This window comes from Punica granatum, chromosome 6 (assembly GCF_007655135.1).
Source record: "Punica granatum isolate Tunisia-2019 chromosome 6, ASM765513v2, whole genome shotgun sequence".
In the NCBI taxonomy this organism is placed as follows: Eukaryota; Viridiplantae; Streptophyta; class Magnoliopsida; order Myrtales; family Lythraceae; genus Punica; species Punica granatum.
Window position 1 is genome coordinate 802,696 of NC_045132.1, and position 20,048 is coordinate 822,743.

The 20,048-nt window shown below is 37.9% G+C and overlaps 2 protein-coding genes and 1 long non-coding RNA gene across 3 annotated transcripts; 1 reads left to right on the top strand and 2 right to left on the bottom strand.

Annotated features, from left to right (window-relative positions):
* The first annotated feature begins 4,507 nt into the window (after positions 1–4,507).
* Positions 4,508–5,445, top strand: LOC116211724. The gene is made up of 3 exons (XR_004157728.1): positions 4,508–4,679; positions 4,835–4,897; positions 5,112–5,445. It is a non-coding gene; the product is annotated as an uncharacterized LOC116211724 (long non-coding RNA).
* Positions 5,446–9,297: 3,852 nt separating this feature from the next.
* On the bottom strand, positions 9,298–17,005 carry LOC116210895 (phosphatidylinositol 4-kinase beta 1-like). Its single transcript, XM_031545023.1, has 16 exons — positions 15,107–17,005; positions 14,295–14,486; positions 14,138–14,186; positions 13,780–13,912; positions 13,020–13,452; positions 12,435–12,515; positions 12,230–12,346; positions 11,793–11,862; positions 11,583–11,680; positions 11,394–11,498; positions 11,249–11,302; positions 10,986–11,129; positions 10,828–10,881; positions 10,668–10,742; positions 10,147–10,230; positions 9,298–10,058 (listed from the first exon to the last, which is right to left on the bottom strand). The coding sequence occupies exons 1-16, from the start codon at positions 16,475–16,477 to the stop codon at positions 9,957–9,959; spliced, it is 3,162 nt and encodes a 1,053-aa protein (XP_031400883.1). The 5' UTR covers positions 16,478–17,005; the 3' UTR covers positions 9,298–9,956.
* A 917-nt stretch (positions 17,006–17,922) lies between these two features.
* On the bottom strand, positions 17,923–19,642 carry LOC116212383 (chitinase 2-like). The gene is made up of 3 exons (XM_031546969.1): positions 19,398–19,642; positions 18,628–19,047; positions 17,923–18,458 (listed from the first exon to the last, which is right to left on the bottom strand). Exons 1-3 carry the CDS (start codon positions 19,462–19,464, stop codon positions 18,028–18,030), a joined length of 918 nt encoding a protein of 305 aa, XP_031402829.1. The 5' UTR covers positions 19,465–19,642; the 3' UTR covers positions 17,923–18,027.
* Between the last annotated feature and the right edge of the window lie 406 nt (positions 19,643–20,048).

Below are 20,048 nucleotides of genomic sequence, written 5' to 3' on the forward strand. Positions count from 1 at the left end.
ATTCCATCCGGAGCAGATGATGTCAGAATATTTGGGGTAATTTAAGATGGCTTCACTAATGCAATACCAACATGACTTTACAATTTTTTCTTTTTTGGGAGGGGGATACATTTGAATCGAAATTCCGGGGGGCAAATTGAAATTTATCTATTGTTGCCTTTTTTTTTCTCTCGCTTCTTTTCTTTAGCCACTGACATTGATCAAAGATGAAAGGAAAAGGGGGGGGTGGGGCAGATACCTTTGACTGATGATGATGGACAATGTAGATGGCATTGATGAATTTTATGCAACATTCAATTATCACCATCAGTGCAAAGGTTCTTCTTTGTGGAAAATTTGTATGGTCTCTTTTAGTCGAGATCTTTAATCAATATGGTGTCCCATCACTTCATTAGTGTTGATACAATCATCCCGATAACTTAAGAGAATGAAGTCCGATTAAAAAAGACTATGATTTCCCCTCGACGGCATGGTCCTATGCATATTTTTTCTCATAATAAGCACAATCACATATTTAGAAAGCTACAAAAAAAATAATCATGGCATTTATTTAGTATATAATTTTATATCATTAGGGAATAGATGGCACCAAGAGTTAGTTCAATCATCCATATATTAGCTTGTCGAGCTAAGAATCATTATTACAACTGTTTCATTTATTATTACTTATTACACACAGGATTCCGTGCAGATCTTCGAGGAATCAGCTAGCTTTCAATTAAATATTACAAATTGGGATTTATTAACAATGGGATGAACTCATCATCAAGCAAAAAATATTGAGCAGTTTAATCTAAAGAACCCGTATACATAGTTCTAAGGAATGGGAATGGGAACGGGAACGGGAACGGGGATATTCCTTGCTTATTAATGTTTAATGCCGGAGCTTTGAGATTTTTGTCGCGAGGTCATTGAATTTTTCGCCTTTGTTCATCCCCTTATAAATTATAATTGACAAAATTTATCGAGGTAACTTTAAGCATATCCAACTCTGATCCGCAAGCTGCATAATTGTTCTTTCTGCGATTAAATCAAAGGGGGAATCGACACATATATGTAATGTGAATGAATACACACATTTATATAGCATGATACAATATAAAATCGGAAAAAAATATTTTTGTTCATATAAATTTGACAACCAGTCAATTTTGATCATATAAGATTTAAAACTACCAAATCAGTCATATACGTTTGTTCTATAAAATAATTTCGGTCCTATAAGTTTTGAAAAATATACAACCAGTCAATTTTGAACAAAAATTTGACAACCAGTCAATTTTGATCATATATATTTAAAAACTAGCCAAATCAGTCATATACGTTTGTTCTATAAATAATTTCGGTCCTATACGTTTTGAAAAATATATTTTGGGGTCCTATAACTCACAAAATGAACAAAAATTACCTTACGAAGCAAACCTATAGAACTAATTGACACTCTTAAAACTTAGAGGATCAAAATTAACCGAACGCTAAACTTACACGATAAAAAATATCTTTTTCCCATATATAATAATGTATATATAATACAAATGAATAAGTAATAGCTCAAGTATAGTTTGTTGGTGGCCCAAAGTATATATATAGCCGAACTTTTTGCCACCTCGATGACATTATTATGTAATTATTATTACGAAGAAAGAAAAAAGTGATTATCATTAAAAGATAGGTTAACCTTACAAAAAGTGATGCCACTTGGGGTTAGGAGTAACTTCCAATAATAAGTTGTTAAATTAATAATTCTGCCACTCTATAATCATGAGCCCTTGTAATATTTGTCTTTCGTAATAAAATGATAATATATATGATCGTAAATAAAATGAAATTATGTTTGATAAATAATAAAAATTAATACCAAAAAATAAATATCCTGTTGTGAAGTGTGGGTTTTCGACCTAGTAGAATTAAAAGGGTAAACGCATATATATAATACTAGGGTTAGAAATGATATTTTTTATGTTAGATACACTTGAGAATTTAAAAGAAAAACTCTGTAAATTCATACAAATAAATATATGGTTAATCTGATAAATTCATGTCATATAAACCAATATACATACATAAAAATATAATAAATATATATATGTTAATTCACATCAGCAAAATAAAACAATAATTATATACACATATTAACTTGGTTCACGTGCAATAAGTAAAATATATATTTTGGTAAATTGGTTTTAGTAATTACCGATACACATGTGATCACATACTTGTTTAGATATACAAAAAAATCTATATTTTTATTTATTTGAATTTTTAATTTTTCAATTTATGTAATTCTACAGATTTACTATAAAAATAAGTAAATCTAAAAAAAATCACCTTTAGAATTAGCTATTTTTTATAATATAATTCATATATTCATTAATATTAAAGAGATTAAGAGAATTCATATGACATATCTTTAACACCGAAAACATCCTCGCATATAGAAAGAAGACATGATGAAAGCTGTGTAAAAATGAAAATAGTAAAGACTCTTAAATAAATTGAGTCTTTTGTTTACGTTTTAAAAATAATAGGTAATTTGAAAAGGAGAGGGTTAGACGGAGTTTTTTGGTTCTAGTTCCACTTAAGCATCATAGAAATTAATGCATTTTTTTAAGGAAAAAAAAATCAAATTAACCTTTTCATAATTACTGCGATTCCAAGATTTATTAGCAAGCAATATTAGTAACTGTAAAACTTTATAACTTAAATAAAACTCATAAACAAAAAAAAGGAAAAAATAATCCCTATAGCGCACGGGCAAAAAACTAGTTCGTATATGCTTCACTTTCAACAAAAAAAAATTGTTTATATATTTCATAGTTCTCTTGATTTTATTTGATGTCACGTCGTATATATAAAACTTGATTGTTTTTGGAGTATGTTGGGGAGAATACGATTCGAATTCCGTACTCTCGCAAATGCGATTCGTTTTCGTTTTATTTTTTATTATATTTTTAATAAATTTATTTTACTTATAATATATTTTATTCGATTTTCAATGAATAAATGAACAAAAACAATAAGTGCGTTCACATTATTATTTTGTCTGATAAGTAAATAATAAAATTATAAAGTAATACAATAATAAATACGTTGTTTAACGCTGAAGTAAATAATAATATTATAAAATAATATATTAATATATACGTTTACTTAACGATGAAGTAAATAATATTAATATGCATGTTTATTTTTTATAAGTTTTACAACAAATTAATTTTCATGAATTTCATTGTAAAATTGATTGATAGCATACTCGATCAAGTGAGTGATTTTCTCGTATAGTAAGTACCCCATTCTACCCTTTCAAGCAAATGTTCGGATCTATTATGACATAGTCTTTTAGGATTTAGGGTAGTATGAATACATATGGATTCTATATTAACCATACTTACATTTTTTTCTATATGTTCTACTAAAAATAATAAACTTTAATTGATTTTGTCACATTTACTTAGTTGAAAGTTAAGTAATGTATAAATTTCAAATTATTCCCATAAATTACAAGATGTTTTTTTTTGTTGCTTACCAAGTATATGCTAACTCTGACATTATTAAAAAGAATGATTACTAGTTTCATTAATTGCTTCAATTTAATTTTCAGCGACTACGGAACATTAATTATCCTATTAATTTAAAAATGATTAATCTCACATAATTTTTCCCCATTAACTATCCTATATTAGCTTAAATGCCATAATAAAAAAAATCTTAATAATAACATCATTAATGACCGTGCTTAGTACGGGCTATCACCCTAGTTGACAAGATATTGTAAGTTAGCCTAGAATAAAAAAGCATCCCAGATGTATCAGATGTATTGCCAAATACATTGGATGTTCGTTAATAGTGAAGATTAGTCTCAATCTCTTTATTTAGAAATATCATTTTAGAACTACAAACAAATAAATTTGGACATCTTGAATTTCGAAAAGTCATAGATAGAATTCTCAACTAATTGTCTACTTTTAAAATTTATTATTCAAATTTGTCGTGAACAACGTAAAATCGGCATCTTCATTCTTCATCATATCAAGACGACAGATAGATAGAAATGTGTAGTAAAAGGAAAAGGAAAAGGAAAAAAAAAAAAGAAGCACAACAAAACAGAAAGACGTAAAGTGAGATTGGCAAAGAAACGAAAATGCTGTACTCCCACCCGATAATAAATATATATATATATAAGAAAGGAAGACGTGGCACTTGCTGATTGGGTTTGGGACCCCCCACCCCCCCCCCCCCCCCCCACCACAGTGACACGCAACGATGCAGCCGCGAAGGCCGCCCACTTTCCATTTCTGGCAACAACCATGACGAGGATATCACTACCGGACACGTGTCAATCCAGACGAAGGGGAACGTGCCACGTAGAAGAGTAGCTGACTGTCCAATTGTCCACGTTACCACCCGCGTTGCACCAGATCGTCACGGCGTGTGTATATGTGAACGACGCCGTTGCTCTTTTACGTAGTTGTACTGAACTCTCATTTCTCTCGTATTCATCATCAACTATTCAAACCCAAAAAAAAAAAATCAACTATATATGCATGCTTCGTAAACTTATACCTTAGACAGTAGCAAGGGCCAACCATGGAAGAAAATCCGTGACGAGAATTGGGAGGACGTCATCCATTGAGAATGAACCGAGAACACTCGACTTCAGTCAAATTCATCATGCGAGAGTATGTATGATGTAATATATATGTATATAGTCTGGTCGGATGACTATGCATGACCATATTATCGGTTCAAACCTAATGTCTTCTTTTGTGTTAAGAGGTTTTCTGTGTTGTCGGTTTGAATTATTCTTGAAGAATATATTGTTTGTTTGTGGCAGGAAGCTGCACTTTACGTGGTAAACACTAGGAGCGTTGAAGACGCATTGAGTATTTTCACAGCGGTAAGTAATTTTTGATACTTAAAACTCGAAGTCCTATCTGCATTTGAGCGATCATGCATATCGACTGGTTGCTCCTTGTCCTGCACTAGGTACTGTTTCCAGTAATGAATGCCTACTCCCGAGGCATTTATATATGTACATATATATAGATGAGGAGATATGATAATCCGTCGTTAAAAGCTTATGTTAGGGTTCTTCCTTTGACACTGTATAGGGACTGGAATCGGTTGCCGACTGTGCAACACTGTCGGTGGACTCGACAGAAGACGATGAGGAGGGGGGAGATGGTTGTTTCGAGAGACGACAGCGGTGGTCGGGAAGAGATGTGGTGACGGCCCCATTTTAACTAGCTGGGAACAGCATTACTGCATGATATAGGCATCGAAGGATTTACGAGCCGTGTATATATGTATATATGAACTTGATCAGTAGTTGATGTACACAATAAATGGGCATGTCTCTAATGTTTCATACAGCTTCTTAATTTTCTTCTGTTTTTTCTTGGGAAGTACAGCCTTTTATTTATTCGATAGAGTCTCTTCAATGTCTGCGTATGTATACTGGGTATTTGTCATACGCATTATCCATCTCTGGACCATGTTAATCGGCCGAAGTGGGAAATAATCATAAATACACCTTTTTTTTTCTTTTTTTTTTGTTATAAATGAGGCACGTAACCTAATACAATTAATGAAAAATAAATTTTAAATAACTAATAAAGAGATAAGAGTAGTCTCACTAGATATCAAACTTGCGATCTCTAAGTCAATAGACGAGAGCATGCACCATTACGTTACATTATATTTTAATAATCATAAGCACACTTTGAAGTTCACATTTTACGTGCCATAAATGACATAGATCAGAATCTTAGATCCTACGTTATCCATGTGTTATTGCTAATTTGATATCTTTGCATGATCTATGAATAGGATTTTCGGAGCAGTAGGGAGCTAGCACCCGGACCTTGTTGAATCGTGTATTCAGCCCGTCATTCTCGTGTTTTGATTAAATCTCGACGCAGTATGCCTTTCCTTCGAGCGACTACAACAATACTATTTCTCTTCCTGCACCCCTGTAATTCCTCTTTGTTGCTTGGGGCACATCGATATAGGAAAAATATATTTTTAGTCGTATAAATTTGACATTCAATCAATTTTGGTCATATAAGATTTAAAACTACCAAATCAGTCTTATATGTTTGTTCCATAAGATAATTTTGGTCATATAAATTTTGATAAAGACACTTTTGATTCTATAAATTGATTTTTAATTAAAATGTGATCCTATAAGTTTTGAAAAAGAAAGACAGTTTTGGTTCTATAAATCACGAAACGGACCAAAATTGTCTTACGAATCAAATGTATATGACTAATTCGGCACTTTTAAAATTTAGAGGATCAAAATTGTTCGAAAACTAAACTTATAGGACCAAAAATGTCTTTCTCCGCATCGATATGTATGTTGTGACTTCTAGATAGAGAAGTTAGCCATGACTCGTGCTTCCTGCAACTTTGTGCTTCCCATTTCGGTTCTCGAGGCGCGTCTGTACTTAATTAGAGAATTTAGCCATGGAAAAATGAAATCAAAGTCTACTGGATTTCAACTAACAATAGGGAGGTGTTGACATGTTTGCTCTACGTGGGAGTGTCAAGGCAAAGCCGTCGACTAGTAAAGTAGTAACAGAAAATTAGAAGGATATATACAGTCATGATGTCTTGTTAATTAATTTCCTGCAGATCACCGACAGGTTATTATAACTTCATGAAGGAGCTTTGGCAGGGTCAGGCTTAGTGGCGTATATTAACTGGAAGCTGCCAAGGCATAAACTGATCGAAGCCGGAAGCCGGAGGTGAGGCGGAAAAACTACCAACAGATACGATATACATTTTTTAATTCATTTCATTTTTGCTAATTCGATTGGAAATAATAAATTGGATGGTCATAGCACGCACAGATCCTTCCATAGATAGTAGATTAATATACACGATAAGTGGATAGTAATACACGATAGGAGTGGATAGTAAGGCCAGTTCAGCAGAGAACTGCACAAGCTTGATATCTCCTTTCGTTTCGATGCCAAAGACCGTAATTTGTGGAAGACCGTAATGCTTCTGCAGTAGTCTATCATGCTGAAAATAATCAGAGATATGTTCGGAGGAGACCGATATCTTTTCTAAACGTACGTCTAACAAAGCACTGGCAGTTTACAAAGCTGCCACTTTCGTACAGAATATATCGTCAATCCAGAAGAACAAAATATATAGGAAGAGGAACGAGATATAAATCACTGCAGAAACCACTCGCTCCGAGGGGCCGGGAGTCCCGTGAGATTGATCTGCTTTCGAAGGCTGTCTGATGTAGATTTTTCCAGCAGGAAATCCAAGCTTTATTTCATCGTGTATTATAGCGTTTGGATCTATAGTAAACTTTTTATTTCCCTAGTGTGCTACAGTCCCTTTGCTCTATAAAGTTTAACCTAATAAGGGGAATGAGGCAGATAGTAAGGGACCTAAGAGGAAAGATATAGATTCTATATATATATTAGATAGACAATTCGAAACCAAAACTAGGGAAATTTGAAATCCAAATCCCAGCAAACACTGATTTGGAGATTATTAATTAAACTATGAATATATATAATGTTGGACCAAAAAAAGATTATATGAATAAAATTCGTGTTTAGTTTTCAGGTTTTAGGGTCATGGTGCCTCCAACGCCCGTGTCTTGACGAGGATGATGTGCCCGCCGGAGTCCAAACCCGTAGTACTGAGTGGTAGTTCTCGAAGCCCGTCAAGGTTTGTGTCCCTTCACGACCCGTCTGCCCGGGCGAGCATGGCGTTGAAGGTTGCAGTTTTCTGCATTCGCCTGACCAAACGGATCCGGACCGTTTACCCCGGCATTTTCTAGGATGCGCGCACATGAAATAGAGGAAGTGGGCCGTTCCCTCCAGGGTTTAGAAGTTCCTGTCATCTTCCTCGGCCTGCCCAACAATGCCCTACGGACCTGCTTAATGGGCTTTCTCACCGCCAACCTGGGGTTGCACCACGTCCTCGCGCAAGAGATCGCGGGAGATGTCCTACCCGCCGTCTACAGCGCGGTCGAGGGGCGCTTGATGCAGTTCTTCGCCTTTCTGTATCTGGAGATCACGGAAATGAGCGTATCGCTGGTGCGAATCGATGAGGACCCAGTGACGAGCCGCCGTGACACGGGGCATCTGCAGCGGCCACGAGGAGGTTGAACGCAGCCTGCTTCCTCCATGCTGAGGAGGAGGCAGCTGATCACGGGATCTGTGCCATCTGTCATGAAGGTCTATCAAGCAGCGGGGACTGGGGAGCGTAGTAATTGGAGGAGGCTGCTGACCAAGATGCCGTGCGGGCACGTATTCCACAAGTCGTGTATCTTCAGTTGGCTAAATGGCGGATCGTACATGCCCCATGTGCCGTCGAGAAATAGAATAGAATAGTTAGGAGCTGGAAATTATTTATTATAGCCGGTAAAAAAGTGATGATTCTTTTTTCTTTTTCCTTTTGCTTTTGCTTTTTTTTTTTCCTTTTCTTTATATATATATATATATATATATATATATTTATGGATATCGAAGTGATGTATATTTATATTTATGGCTTTTGTGGGAAAGACATACGGTTTTTATAAAGGTGGTCATACTCATCGGAGCTAGTTTTGCAAAGGGGACAAGGATCTCCCCTATGCGAGAACCAGGAGAGGGCCAAGATGCATTCAACCATGAATCTCCCGAGATGCACTTTTATTGGATGGACTTTACCAAAAATAAAATGGTTCGAAATTTATTTTAAGCATCTCATTATGAGGATCAAACTTATTCTTGAACTGAATTAATGCAGCCAATAATCTAAGGACTCGTGATTTCACTGTCACAAAAGTGGAGTAGCATGTCACTATAAACTTGCATTGAAAATTTTCTGAAGAGCTATAGCTGTGGCCAATGAATATCAACTTATCGTTATGTGAATACTCTGATTCTTGAATATATTTTCATCTAGTTAATAAATGATATTTTAGTGCATAGATGTTCCATGTGGTATTCCATTCGATTCAGGCACCTAATATCTACCAATTGTAATCGACCGATCTCATTAAATATCTGAGAAAATCGACGTGAAATAGGATGGTTGGGACTGAAAATATGCAGCATTTTCCTTTCAATATTAATGAGCTTATTATGAGTGGCTATGGCTGTGAAGGCCAGTTCAGCAGAGAACACAAGCTTAATATCTGCTTTTGTTTCAGCTGCAAAATAAAACGATGTGCGAAGAGTCACCCGGAAGAGCGATTACCTACGCAGAACAAACATAACCTTTTCTTCTCGAGAACCCAAAACGGATAGTATAGGGAGGGAAACAAATTGCACTCGAAAAGGACATAAACAAAATCGCAATGCTTCTATAACACCCTGCCTGCTCAAAATAATCAGAGAACTTGTTTGGGGGAGACAGATTTTTTCTAACTGTCTAACATAGCAGCACCAGTTTACAAAGCTGCCACCTTCGTAACACAAGATCACCCCAAGGAAAACGTCAATCCGGAAGTGAAAAATAAGAAGAGGAACGAGATATAAATCACTTCACAAATCACACCCAGAGATTCCCACGAGATTCTGCTTCCGAAGGCTGAGCCTATATATGTACTTTCTGCTGCTTCTCCCCCTACAGAATAATCATTCTGTACAGTGTGATCTGTCGGAGTAGTATTGGTACAGACGACCGCCCAGGCTCCATCCCTAACAATCAGCAGAGTTTCAGAAACCCAACAAATCCGAGATCTGTTCTGTTATCAGAACAGTCCTCGATCCAAATTCATGTGTCTATCCCCAATAAGGGTCTTCTCTACTATAAACAATTGCTTGCATAATCGACACAAACAGCAAAAATCTCCGGCCAATCCCACGGTAGATCTGCTCCCCTTCCAACACAAGGACCTGATTGAATCAGCAAATTCACCCAGTAGAGGTTTAGCAGTGAATGGCCCCACCACATGGAACTGCCATGTAGATAAACTGAACATTCTCTCCTACTGCTCATAATATTCCATTCAAGACCCTCTGATAGTAATCATATTGTCGGGTCCGCCACGCATCTAAGCTACTGCTGATTAAGGACAGCACCAAAGATACACATTGCTGCCATAAAGAAAGCACAATAAGCATGTCATCATTTTATGTGATTTAAGAGTGCTGAAGTACAGTTATTCGTGCAGCGGAGGCAAACCTCTTCAGTCAAGCTAAGATGAAATCTCTTTCTCAAGTTCTGTATAGTCCGTGGACCGCCTTTAAAGCACGGGAAGCCCGAATCCTGGTCCACAACATTGTGAAGAGTCTAGTCAACAAGCAAGGTAGATTTATGTATATATAATCCGAAACATGCGAAGCTCAGTTTGGCTTTGGAAGACATTTCTTTCATCCTTGGGCTCCGTACGTCTGATTGTGGAAAAAGAAAACATCTTCTTCCGAACATATAGAGAAAATAAGAAGAAAATGCATTCGGCCGGCCCTTCACAGGTTTCTATCACTCTATATCTTCTCTCTTAATATGCTCAGTTGTTAAAAGTAAAACAGAAAATAGGGAAATGTACAAGAACAATCAACCAGTTGATGCATAACCAAACCCCAAAAAACAAAGGTCCACTATAAAAGCAAATATTGATGTGGAGAGAATATTTTATAAACTATGAGAATATTTTAGTTATCCTCCAATCAGCCTTGCAGGAGGAGGCTCAGTAAGGATCTCACCTGGAGCATCTCAACGAGCAATATAATACGCTCAGCATGTTTCCTACAAGTTAGGAACCCTTGGATGCACAACACCTGCAAGAGTAGACTCTTAAACAACTCAGTCTCATGTTTACTCCAAAGAATCAAGATATGACTCGTGAATTTTACTGCTCCATACCTTAAAATAGTCAAAGAATTCACTTGGAACTCCCTCAGCGTCAGAATCCATGACCTAAAATGGCATACGAGTTAACGTTTCTCCACAAAGAAAATGAAAATTGCAGTGTGTTTATACATGCCCCTGGAAACAAGAAGCTGCATGTGGTAGGACCGTACCTCAAGAAGTTCTCGTGTTAGCTTGAAGGGAGCACTCTCGAAATTTACACCACCAGGGGAATTAGAGAGCATGAAACCGAAATCAATATGTATGATATGACCTTCCTCATCTAGCAAGAGGTTGCCATTGTGGCGATCCTTCACCTATGGGGTAAGTAAAATGGAAAAGTTGAAAGGCCTTTACTTTTGTGTTTGTTTGGGGGGGACTTCCATATTACTCTACCGTCCTCAAAATTGCCACAAGATATGGTTTAGACGTGTACCTGAAGGAGGTAGCATACTAGTGAATATCCTGCCATGCTCTCCACAAAGTTCCTCTGAAATACAGATATTTGGGCTTTAGAATCCTATACACTGCCTAAATCCACGAAAGTTGATGATAAGCTATTCATTTTAATCATCGATTACCTGAGCAAGCTTAAAGCTAGGAGTATTCTCTCCATATTTTGCTACGAAGAAATCACGTAAGCTCGTTATATCGGGATATCTACTTTTAATAGAATGAAGTGAAGCCTGGGTGACAGATCACAGATGAAGAATCAGCATGACAATAATTTCTCATAAAAAGTGGAGAGAAATTCTATAATATGCGCTTACTGTATCTGGAATCGTTTCGATGAGAGCTGTGTAAGACGAAGTGACTAGGACTTCATAGGGGCGCAACCAAAGAGGGAGACCAGCTTCTTGGAATATATCTGATAAAATTGCAAGCATCCACCATTTATCATTAAGGAGACAAAAGCAACTCCTAAGATTTATCATGCTAATACAGAGGTTAATAGTATTGTTAATAACATAGGCACCCACCATAGAAGTGGGAAATAAGTTGCACAGCTAGATGTTCCTGCCGACAGTCATCACCACTCTTTACAATAACCTGGACAAAAAAAAAAGGAAAATCATTTCATTAGAGTAAAGAAATAACCAATCAAAACTATAGTCTGATCCAGTTCACGCAGAAAGCCGAGATTCTCCAAGCTTTTTGGCACCAGAGGCATTCATAGAAGTTAGAACACATTCACCCATTGGACTTTTGTACGTATACAATTGCCTTTAGAAAAGTCGAAGCAAAACCAGCAATTGGTATGTTCTTCACCATTCTTTTTCATTAGCTTTGTCAAGGCTTTATACCCTTTTCACATAGGTAGGTTGACAACCTAATGCTTCACTTCGGAACATTAAAAGATTTAAAGAACAAAAGTATCCACGAAGATTGCGTTCTTTTATTGGAGAGTCACACTTACAGATCGCAAGTCCCAACCAGATAACTTTCCAAACGGTGAAGCTTTTCGAATCCTCTCTTTCTTAAGTTCCCAAAGCTCACCAGATAGGGCATCGCTAGCCTTTGGATGTCCCCCAACCTGTTAAAGAAAAACAAAATAAAGGCTAAGTCAAATAAAAGTTTCGCTTGAATAAATGAATCGGGATATCAATGTCTATTCAGCTTACTCGAGGTTGTGTGTCTGATGAGTCTTGACCAGCCCCTTTAAGAGGGAGTCCTGGAGGTGCTTCCCCTTTTGCTGCAGCAGCCTGCAAAAGGAGACTTGGTATTGCGAAAATCAAAAGCATGCAAAATAAAAACAACTTGGCTGCTTTTAATTATACTTTTATTGTAAAAAATGAAACAGTTTACAATAACTGTACAAAAAATAGTTAAACACTCAATAATTGGAGGACTGTATAAAACAAGTTCAAGGGTGACATCCAATTCCACGAATTCATCCCAATGTTTATGACTTCATAATATGAGAAAGTTCGCAAATTCTATTTGTTTCCTAGTCGCACAAGTCTACAACTACTTGCAGAGGCTAAGGAAAATGTGCTAAAAAATCTACACGAGGAACCTCTCCAAGTACCCTCAACAATCACCTTAACAGCGAAAGCTCATAGGAACACATGCTTAGGTTCTTGAGTTATATAAAAGAACCTAGTAAGAAAATACATATACATAGATAGAAGGAAAGATGAGTCGAAAATACTTTGACGTAGAGCAAAGCAGAAGTAACATATATGAACAGACCACGACGGTATTACCTTTACTTCCTCGATAGCTACAGTACTAGGAACTCGCCGGTGTTCTTTCCTCCTTGGACGTCGCGGATCCTCAATGTCTTCCATTCTCACTCCAGGATCCGCAGTCAGGACAACTCTAACCCATTCCAAATCCATATCTGCCCCTTCATCTAGATGACTGACATCTCTTGTTGAACCCATTGCCCGAAATTTCTTCTCCACTGAGAAATTTACATTGACAAATTTGGCTGTAGCCTCTGATTTATGACCCATCGCCTGGTCAATTGCTTGAGCAGTAGAAGAAGACATTCTATCTGTGCTATTACGATATGCTTCTTGTGTAGTCCATAAAGGATACGCCCAAGAAGGTGGTTTTGCCAATAGTGCATCTCCATTTGCTAGAGGGATTCCACCTTTGGAAAGCTTGTGTGCTCCAGAATTGTCCTTGGAATTGCTGAAAGAAAATTCACGAGAAAATGTCATGACCAAGAACTATCTGCTATGTCTGCTATGTTGCCAATGATATTATTGTAATTTATGCTGCCCTCGTTTATCTGATATTATTAGCCTTACCAGCTTACTTACTAACTATTTGACAGTAAAAGCCCAATTTATAAAACTTTTCGATGCGTTGATTAATTATTGGTCAAAGTTTTTTTTTTTTTTTTTTGGGGGGGGGGGGGGGGGGGGGGGCGGGGGGGTTGGGTTTGGTTGCACGGATATATATGTTCCAGACATTCCTCTTCCTTTCCATTATATATAGCAAGCAATTGCAGAGTACCTTGGCATCTCACTCTTCAAAACCTCAACACAGATCATGTATGGTGCCTTCTCTCTAGAGTTCAACAGAACAGCTTCATCTTCAGGAATATGAACCACACGATACATTCCCTTTCCCATCGGAAAACAAACACCTGAAAAAGTGGAAGCAAAATTACAAGCTACGCAGAGAAGTATCTAGCTGAAAAAATGAGCCTTCAATCCATGTAAACAACATGGAGGAAATTAAATCCAGAAATCGTACTAAGGATTTTCCCTTTTAGAAAAACCTTCTACTTAGGAGCTCTTCATTCATCGGGGATCAGAGCACCATGATTTACTTTAACTAGAACAAAAACAACAATGTAATAATTAAGTACCTCCACTATTTTGGGCCTCAGTTACATGCAAATTCATCTCTCCAAGTGACTAGACAGAAGAACAACAACAAATTGTTAGAATATGTATCTGCTTTATGCTATAACTTCGACAACATAATCCAAGATCAATGAGGCAAAGGTGAAATGCATAAACAACCTCCCGAAGAGCACTTTTGCGGTCATCCACAGGAAATACATCAACTAGCCCATATGACGTATCACACAGAGACTGGACAAAGTCCAGTGACTCATGGTATGTCCCTTTGCGGAAATGAGATGCAGAATAGTTTGGAAGAGGTGGCTTCACATTTGCCTGTTCATTTCGTTGTTTGGGCGATCCAGGGCGCTTCTGCAGTAGTTAGAGCAGGAGTCTTTAATTTGTGGCACAACAAAGAATCAGATCATAGGTTCTTATTCACCTAAAAAGTTTACTAAAGTAACGAGGGAGAGGCAACCGATGGACCAAAAGTAGCAATACGACAATCATGAGCTTAAGGTAAAATGTTTATCATGCCTTGCCAGACCATGGGAATGGTCAGCAACCCATAATTGTGGCTAGGAAGTACTTTGACTATTTTTAACATGCATGGGCTTGGCAAACAACCACTACTTGTAAAAAAGAAAAGAAAATCATTAGGGAAAAATTTAACAGAAACAACTAAATACCAATAACTGAGCCAAAATGAACTTTCTTAAGCACCTGGACTTATCTTATTTTGGCAAAAATATTATTTCTAATAAACAACCCTAGCATGATGTACGCTCATGTACTCTCTCTCTCAACTCAGGCAAGAACCTAGCATCTTTCTGTTGCTTTTTTTGTTTTTTTGTTTTTCTTGTTTGGTAATCAGCGAGAGCTTGGCATGGAGTAGATAATTCATACAAAACCTTGAGAGTTTAGCAAAATTGACCACAGTGGTGCTGTTCTTCCAGCATGAGGCACTCTAGGTGAGATAGCAAGACACCAACCTCATTCTGTTTCTTTGAACCAAAAAGTTCAGAGTCCTCAACCGAACGATCACGATCCCTAAACAGTTTGCGGAAAAAGTTTTCAGTGCCAGGACTGCTTTCAAACAAGCCACCAGCAGTACCATTCTCACTCGCTGCACTGGTTCTGGGATCTTCCGGATGCACACGGAATAATCTTCGAAATAATGAAAATTCTTCCTCCTCACCATGAGCATTCCCCTCATCAGCTTTATCATTACCATCTTTCTTATCCTCAAACTTCTCCCTGAAAAATTTCCGGAAGAATCCTTCCTTGTCCTCATCTTCAGCAGATTTTGAACATCTTTCTTCACCCATCCCTTTATCTTCATCATCATTACCGTCTTTCCTGTCCTCAAACTTATCCTTGAAAAGTTTGCGAAAGAACCCTTCTTTTTCATCCTCTTCCACTGACTTTGAGACAGATTTATCGTCAGAATCACTCCTGCTATCTCGAAACAGCCTCTTGAAAAATCCATCAGAGCTTGAGGTAAAATCCTCATCCTCACCTTTATTTTCCCTCAGAAGCCTTTTGAAGAAACCTTCCGAGCTAGTTGTCAATTCCTCATCTTCATTTTTACTGTCCCTCAAAAGCCTCTTAAAGAAACCATCCTTCTCTGACTCCTCATCATCCTTGTCCACAGACTTCCTGAACAGAAAGGCGTCCCGAACCTTTGGTCCCGGAATAAATTTCTTGAAGATCTTATTCTCCTCTGGAGTTGACTGACCAACCTCTTCTTGCAAATTGTTCCCCATAGAGGGAGAGAATGAGAAGGACCTTCTCTTGTTTTCGTCCGGTGAAGATGTTAGTGATAGTAACCGCTGTTTTGATGACAAAATCCTATTCAAAACCTGATTCTTACTCCCAGGACTAGAAGTAGAACTGGGTGGCTTCAGAAGAGGAGGCCACTCACCCATCAAAGTAGCTGCAATCTGACACTTTTCCTGAATCCTGCTAATCCCTTCATTGTCATCATTATCCTCCAGCTCCGCCATCAAGAACCAATGCACTTTCAATGCTATCTTCAATGACTCGGAGCAAATATCGATCACAAACTTATCCAAGCTAGGGCTTGGCTTGTGCACCATCATGTAGCAAATTTGGAAAAGATAGCTCTCAATCCCGGGCAGAGGTAATGTGTACATCCGATTGCATAGATAATCGCGAACACCCGCATGATCATGCTTATAAAGGTAACTAACAGCAATCCACTCACAGAAGAATGCTGAGTTGAAAAACCTGATGAGCCACCCAGTCTCACCTGACTCACTGGCCAGAGTAGTCCGAGAGCTCGGGATCTCCCGGGGCGAATCATCGTTTTCTCTGAGAGTGAGCCCGAGCAGCCGAACCATTATCAAATCCTACTTATATCAATCTACCATCATAGAGCACAAAACCCTAACCCTGATCCCACCAATCTAACAATACTGATAAACCTAAATGTCAATTCGCAAATCGGAATTAGGTAGCAAACCTGATGCTGAGCAAACCCTACGTGAACTTTAAGAACCAAATTGCAACACCTCGACTGATCAAATCGGACAGCCAAGGGCTGCAGGATCACAGGTACTCGCGATTCCGGCAAAAATCGAGGATTCCCGCTCGTCTCGTCAAGAAAAGATGTAGAATTTCCCGCGATGAGGAGCAGATTTGGAATAAGAGAAAGGAAATGCGACTCAGTCCGCCGACGAAGATAGATATACAGATACAGAAAAGAGGCTGATCGTGTCCTTCCGGGAGCTGGTGGCGGAATTCTCGAGAGGTCGACGGCCGTTCCGGAGCTGCCGGCAGTGGTGGCGGTGGCGGTGGAGGTCTCGACGCGGTGGTGGAAGCGGTGGTTGAAGCTGTTAAGCAGAGAGGACAAAAGTTTGAGGCAATAATTTTCAAATTTATCATTATTTATTTATTACGAATATTTATTAATTTTTTCTTTCTTTTTTATTTAAATTTTCCATTATATGATTTCTTTGAACGAATGAAATGCAATTAATTAATAATAAGTATTTCATTTAATAATTAGTGGAAAGCCAAGGGTTCTCTAACCTGCGCTCCGCTGCAATCACGCGCAATTTAGCCTCTTAATATGATTAATTTTATTTTGGGCCAACTCTTAATATGATAATTCATTATGCCTTTTCCTTTCCCTCCAATGAGAGGTAAAAATGTAAAGGAGAATCGAGAAATCAATAATGTCATGAATTTTCAAATTTATTATTTTCGGCTATAACATAGGCACATCGGTTCGTAAAGAGATGAGACATGGAAAATCTCATTTGCGAGATTATAAACAAAACGCTTTAGATTGTACATGTGAAAATGTGTGTCACGAGATTACATCCCCTCCGATTTCACATGGAAAAATAACAAAGCAAGAAAGGTTGGTGATCACTCTCTGACTTATGACCCACCAAGATCCTCTTCACCAGCAAAGTTCTTTCTAAAAATTCCAAAACATGAAAATCGTTTTCTTGAAAATTATCTTTACTTGAGAAATAAACTTTTGAGACACAAACAAAGCATAGACTCTGATAGAAAGAATTTTGAATTTTCAAACTGTTCCTCAACGTTAGGGCTCACCCTTGATTATTACAACATGGCGAAAATACGAATTCTGAGGATAAATGGTTAGCTTTTTGTTCAAAAAAATCATCATCGAATGATATTACTAAATAGAACTATCGGGTATGTGATATAAATTTTTGCCCGAATGTACATTTCCTACGGCGATTGATGTAGCGTGCTGCTTAATTAGTTGGTCTTGGAAAGTAGGCATAATTTGTATGATACATCTCGCAAAGGTCTGGAAATTTATTAACCTCGTATGTAACAGCTAGCATACGAGATGACATTCCAACATACTCGACGAATTAATCAATTAACGACGTAGTCTGTTGATATCATCTCAATAGTAATAGCTAGGAGGATCGGCACTAGTAGAGTTTAACAAGAACTGTTGCGATTTCTTCTCGTAATAGTATCCATTAACGGAAGAGGCGTCGGCTGAGAAGATCATGATCCCATTGATTTCAAAGCCATTCTCCTCAAGAAGCCCTAAGGCATCAAAGAAGGCATCCCCTTGGATGCCTCTTCCATTCACTTCATAGCTTGGGAGCAACTTGCCCTTATCAAATTGGCTTGCCCTCAATTGAAACGCCTCCAAGTACCCTTTCGGGGTCCTCACTTTATCGGTGTAGAATTGATGATTTACGTAGTCGATTACCGAGCCATAGCCGTTGAAGAGGTCGGTGTAATAGGGATGGGCGGTCAAGTGGTAGGGGGCAATGGTTGCTATGGAGATAACGCTCTGATTCTTCAGCATAGTGATTAGCTCGCCTGCACACAGTACGTCCGAGGATTAGTTCAACTTATGTGCCAAGATTAGAGAAGTACTGGTTTATGGCAAAGTAGTATATATATTTACATATATGGCATATTCGACTTTGAGCTTGAGATGGATCAGCAGACGACGTCTCAGGAAAAATGGGCAAGTTTATAAGCTTACCCATGCAAAATGCAAAGGTGGAGTTAGCTTTCTTCTTCGGGAAAGACTCGTAGTCGATATCAATGCCATCGAGATGGTAAGAAGCGATCAAAGACTTGAGGGAACTGAAAGCATTTGAGATCCACTCATGGGTGTTGTTCGGTTCATACCAACGAAGAACTTTGTCACCTAAGCCCCATCCCGAGAGGCTCGCCATGGCTTTGATGTTCGGGTGATCCTGCTTGACCTGGGTAACTGAGTCCGGACTTAGAGACGAGGCCCAGTAGGGTGAGAAAATCCCGTTCTGGGGATTCCCTGATGAATCTGCGTCGATGGCAAAGCTTAAGATGAAATGGAAATCAATCCCATCTTTTATTGGGACTGAATCAAAGGTCACTGGGACACCGGTGGCTCCAATATACTCCATCATTACTTTTCCATCTAAGATCATTTAGAAAATATATGGTTAGCTCATCTACCGTAATATAAGAATCGAATACATAAATGATCCCTTTCTTTCGGACAATCGCTTTAAATTTCCCTCGAGCAATTTGAAATCTTATGGAGGTAGCATTGACATTGCGAGAATGACACGGGTTAGGGGAGTTATCATTCTCATTAAGTGCAGGAGACCAAGAAACTTCATTATGACGGGCTAGCTACTCATAGTTACATGAAATTCGGAAAAGAAAAATTACGCATGTGAAACGTCTTCTTGAAAAATTATATATCAGTGTTAATGCCTCGAAAAATGAAACAAAAAAAAAAAAAAGAGGGGCAAAGATACTAACTACAATTGTGTCGAGAGACGAGGGCGACCCCGAAAGCAAGAAGGAGAAGTTGATGAAGGGCAGCCATTGATATACTTCTCGTGATATTCTTCCTGTGTGAAAATGAAACGGAGAAGTCGAAATTGTCTAGAGTGATCAGAAACTTCGATCTTCACTTTTAATTCCTGTTATTATATAGTTGACAAGACAATACGGTCATGTCTCCCTTTGAGTCTCGACTCAGAATCAAGAGGTGGTGAATTCAACTTTTGTCCGTGAAACTTTCATGTGCACTCATATCACCTCCCATTATCCCTTACTGGCTAGGCTTAATAGTTAATTATAGGCCTCTCTTGTAGTAAAAGCATTTTGTAATCAAGTCAAGTCAATGCTCGAGTAAGAATCATTCTCAGTTAATATGATGAAAATGCGTTGTGGTCTCCTCAAGGAAAAGAAAAAGACAGCAAATCCTTAGCCGGCTAAACCATGTGAAAACAAATGCAGGATTTGTTCTATTTCTCAGGAATCATCAATGACTTAGTTCATTCCAAGGAATATTGTTAGATGACATGAAAAAAATTCTTACAACCGACCGATTTGGGACAATGGAGATCAGACGGTCCGTATTTATACTAATGAGAATGCCGAATTCGTGCCTAGAGTTTAAGATAA